This window comes from Eurypyga helias, unplaced genomic scaffold (assembly GCF_000690775.1).
Source record: "Eurypyga helias isolate BGI_N326 unplaced genomic scaffold, ASM69077v1 scaffold13006, whole genome shotgun sequence".
NCBI lineage: Eukaryota > Metazoa > Chordata > Aves > Eurypygiformes > Eurypygidae > Eurypyga > Eurypyga helias.
In genome coordinates, this window is record NW_010258608.1 from 49988 (window position 1) to 54719 (window position 4732).

The window sequence follows — 4732 nt, forward strand, 5'->3', positions numbered from 1 at the left end:
CCAAATGATGAAGTGTCTTATAGTACAACTGGGATAAAAAGGCAGTTTTGTTTAGGTTTTAATTAGTTATAGGTTCAGCCTATCATATGTGCTGTAGATTTTGAATACCAGTCAATGATAAAATCTTGCAAGGCCTTTTTAGTGTTTTCTGAACTAAAGAACAGGACTTCAACTTCCACCATTGTTTTAGGAAATAGGCGATAGAGACTGTCTTCTCTTGGTACTTTTTGATGCTTAAATTAGTAGCAAAATTGTTTGCTGACGTTACTCTTGAGGCCAACACAAGATGCTAATCTAATATCCCAGAAACGGTGGAAGAAGAAAGCAATGGCCGGCTTTGGCTTAAGACTCACTTTGGTCTACAAGTGAAGAATATTAGAGTAAATTTAATATGAAGAAAAAGATCTGATTACCTGTCAATATTGTGTGGGTGCGTTAATTACCTTGACAGCTAAGCATCATCATGAAATCCCAGGTGTGAACATCTGGTTATACAGAATTATAATTAATTTGTATGTGCAAAGTGGTTACTCAGAACTGCTACCAATTGCAGTGATACCTATAAAGGGATTATAATGAAACTGTAATTTCATAAATGAGTACATCTCTGAGGGATTGTTTGTATAGCCCTTGATGGTTGCAGAGATGATGGCACAAGTATTTTTTTTCATGGATATATATGTCAAGAGTTCTATTCAATCCAGTTCAAGTTAAAAGAAACTGTCCCTGATGGTTGGGTTTGGGTTTTTTTTTTTTTTAAACCAAGTTTTTTATTAGGCTCCCTGGGCTTTTTATTAAAAGAAATTAAAAAGGCAAAGCAGCATCGTTCCCAAAATGATGTAATGGATAAAAATCTGGTTTCCTGAGTCTATAAGGACTTAATGAAATGTTCAGAATACCTCTTGGTTAGCTGTTCAGGCAAATTTGAAACCCTCCAGATGACCTCAGATAGTAAAATGATCAGTATAAGGTATCGTGCACATAAAGTGGTAGTATCCTTTGAATCAGTACCCCAAAAGTATGTCCCTGAATCAGGTACCCCAAAAGAAAAAATGCACACATAGAACAACATGAATTCAAGAACTGAGCCTTGTGGGAGTCTCCGAACATTTGAATCTGATTGGAAGAAAACCCACACAGAATAATAAAGTGGGAGTCATTTTCTGATCTTCTCCAGAATCCTAAAGTCTGCTTCATTTTACCATCAGGGATAGAGAAGAAAAGCTTTTAAGTCAGCCAGCATCAGATTGATTCATAAAGCAAACAGGAAAAGTATTATGAGGCAAGGCTTCATGCTATGATAGACATCTAGGAATACTCATCTTTGGCAGCCCATTCATCTTTGGCTAAGGGGGTGGAAACTCTGGTTTGTCTCCCTGGGTAATGTGTGGAATCCTGTTTATATTCCAACTCAGTTTATGTGGCCTTGGGGAGCAAAGTCTGGTCTTAGAATTAGTTGTAATTTTTGCTGATCAGATAATGGTTTGACTGGCCAACTATTTTTCCATGACTTTTGTAGGAGAATTGTATGACAAATCTACAACATACTCTTATTTTTTAAAACATTTGTTTAGTGAAGGTACTTGTTTCATCTGAGAAAAACAGCTGGTGTGGTGATTGAGAGATTCACTGTATAGGTGCATCACAACGATTTCTTTCTTTTTATAATGTGGAGAGTTAATTCTATATATAAAAAAATGCAGAACAAACACGTACCCCTACGCCTCCCCTCTCCCCCAGTACGTTGTTCTATGTAGATATGTTTTTTATTGAGATATCTCATACCAAGATACGATTCCTGTGTTTTATAAGAGACCGAGTTCTGCTTTTTTATAAAGACCAGTGGACATTAATTCTGCTAACTGTATGTCTTAACTATTGCAATCTATTTTATTTTTTTACCTATGGATTAAGATGCATAAAAAATAGTACGAAAATGTGAAAACTGAAATGTAATTGTTACCACAGAGGGTGCAGCGTCAACCCACTATATAATTATCCTTAAAATGTCAAATTTAAATATGACTTTAAATTGCTTATTTCAGATATTAGATGAAAAACTTAGAAGAAACTACAGTAAAAGATTTTAAATGACTTAACAGTGTTTGAATTAGTAACACAACTGAATTAATTAAGTTTTAATGGTTAAGCAGAAACAGCAGCATTGTATTTGGACTAAGAAATTAGTTGCTGGCTTTGTCACCATTGACATTAATTATTGATAAGGGTTTCAGAAATAGCGCATGTGCTGTCAGAGTTGACTGTAATATAAGATAGGCACTGCAGCGATGCTAGAGGGAGTATAGAGAGCAAAGCACCTGTAGCATTTGGAGTTACATGCTTCTAATCATCACACTTTTATTTTGTTGTAATATATTCATATGAGTGATTAAAATAATGGAAAGATGAGTCGTCAGGCTTATTTCTATCGTGTCCCTCCACAGGAACTACATAGAAGAACCCAACTTCAGCCTGAGCCAGCAAAGACGAAGGCTCTTCAAACAGTTATTGAAATGAAGGTATGGTCTTTGCATGTTTTCCCATATCTTATTTTTGTAGCATGAGCTTGTGTTCTGGGTTGGGCTGGGATGGAGTTAATTTTCCTCACAGCAACATGTATGGTGCTGTTTTGAATTTGGGACCAAAATGGTATTGATAACACACTGAGGTTTTAGCTGTTGCTTCCACAGACTCAAAGCTTTCCCAGTCTCTCACTCTGCTCCCCCCGGCAGGTAGGCTGAGGGTGGACAAGAGACTGGGAGGGAACACAGCCAGGACAGCTGACCTGAATTAACCAAAGGATTATTCCGTACCATAGAACGTCATGCTTGGCTTGTAAAGGTGGGGGGAGGATATTCGGAGTTACAGCATTTGTCTTCCCAAGTAATTGTTACGCATGATGAACCCTGCTTTCCTGAAAATAGCTAAGCATTTGCCTGCTGATGGAAAGTAGGGAATAAGTTCCATAATTTGCTTTGCTTGCGTGCGCAGCTTTGCTTTACCTATGAAACTGGCTTTATCTTGACTTGTGAGGTTTCTCACTTTTGCTCTACTGATATTCTCCTCCCTCCCACTGAGGGGGAGTGAATGAGCAGCTGTGACACTGGGTTAACCTACAACACCTCGATTTATAGCTTAGTATTAAATCATTAAATACTTCCTTTTACTTCTCAATTTATTTTGTTGTGAAGCTAGGAATAATTAGTATTTCTTTCATTCTGTTTTCTTAATAAGATTTGATTTTAAAAAATATCAAGTGCAGCATTATGAGGACTGAATATTGCTTTTTAAAAAGACTTGGGGTGTAGGGGAGGGAGAGGAAGTTTCAGGTGGGCTAAAGTAGATGGAATACACTGACAAACAAGCAAACACAAACTGTCCAAGGCCGATGTAAAAAGTTTTTCTTCTTGATCTTTAAAAACAGTACTTCTGTTGGTGGTTATTTGGCCATCATTTTACATCTAATCTAAGGAAAATATTCATTCCGTCAGCAGAGTGATGTCACAAAATGTGATGAAAGTCCTATCTAAGTCCTTAGTTTTCTCTTTTTGATATATATTGCTGAAGTGTTGTGGCTTTTTTCCCCACAATAACAGAACATAAAAACAATTATTTAAAAAGCAAAACCTGATATTTTTGCATAATTCTTGACTCTGGAATTTACATCTTTAAGAAAAATTCTGTGAGACGAGAGATAATTGTGAGTTGGCAATGCTGCTTGAAATACATTAATGATGGTCTTTCATTTCAGTCTTGAAAGGAAAGGCAAACTAAAGGCCTCATTTTGCCAGTGACTTCTGTTATGAGCAAATGAGTTCAGCATGTCTGAGCGTTGTGGTAAATACACAGTTACAGCAACAGCAGGACTTAATAAATGCAGTTTCTGCCTTTTAATAGGTAATAACTAATTTGCAATATATGAGTAACAAGGAAGGTACATCAATTTCAGTATTTCATCTTCCTATGTGTATTTGCCTTGGACCTCCCCTGTTTATTTTTTCTCAGAAGTCTTTGTATGAAATCTAAAACGTGTGTTTCTGCAGTAACTTGTTACCTTAAGTGTGCAGAGAGGCAGGATACTGGCTGAGAAACTTGTCTCTTTCTATTAATATTCAGAAATCTAAATTTAAAAGTTGTGGGATACAGAGATACCCTGTTAGAATAATCTATGGCCTTCCATGTGGGTTAGCAACAGTGTAGTTTGTGTTGCAAATTTTGCAATCCCTCTTCCTGCACCAGAACTCCTCGAAAAGAGCAGGGATGGGGTGGGGACATGACACACAAATGACACACGCAATGACTGTAGTTGCAGCCACTCGGACAGTGTCTGTCCCTGAAGACGGTAGAGTCTTTTCTGTTTGTCTCCAGGAGAGTCGGGTGTGGTGCAATGTTCCACTTTGTAAAAAACTGATCTTTTGAGGGAGGACTTTCATCGGTCGTGGATGAGGCTGTAATCGTGTTGCTGCAGCATTGAGGCACACTGTTCTTTCTTTTGCAATGAACACATACTCCTTTGGGGTTGCCCTGTCTAAAGCAGGCCTAATACTGAAAAGAAAATGGGCAAATGTAAGATGTTGAAATGCATGTGATTAAACAGCAGTTTTCATTACAAGTTCCAGCTTTGGAATGTTTTCAAGTGAATTTAAATTGTCTTAATCCAGACAGCATTTGTTTTGAAAAAAATGTGGAACATTTGTTTTGAATGATCAAGCATTGAAGCAGTTATTTCCCT

General features: G+C 37.2%; 1 protein-coding gene across 1 annotated transcript in view; it reads left to right on the forward strand.

The window, feature by feature from the left end:
* Window positions 1–4732, forward strand: part of LOC104511685 (ERC protein 2-like) — a gene marked incomplete at both ends in the record, with an annotated part of 88624 nt that overhangs the window by 36275 nt on the left and 47617 nt on the right. The window contains one exon of the mRNA XM_010154401.1: window positions 2445–2519. Within this exon, the coding sequence (XP_010152703.1) occupies window positions 2445–2519 (75 nt within the window). The remainder of the gene's footprint in view (window positions 1–2444; window positions 2520–4732) is intronic.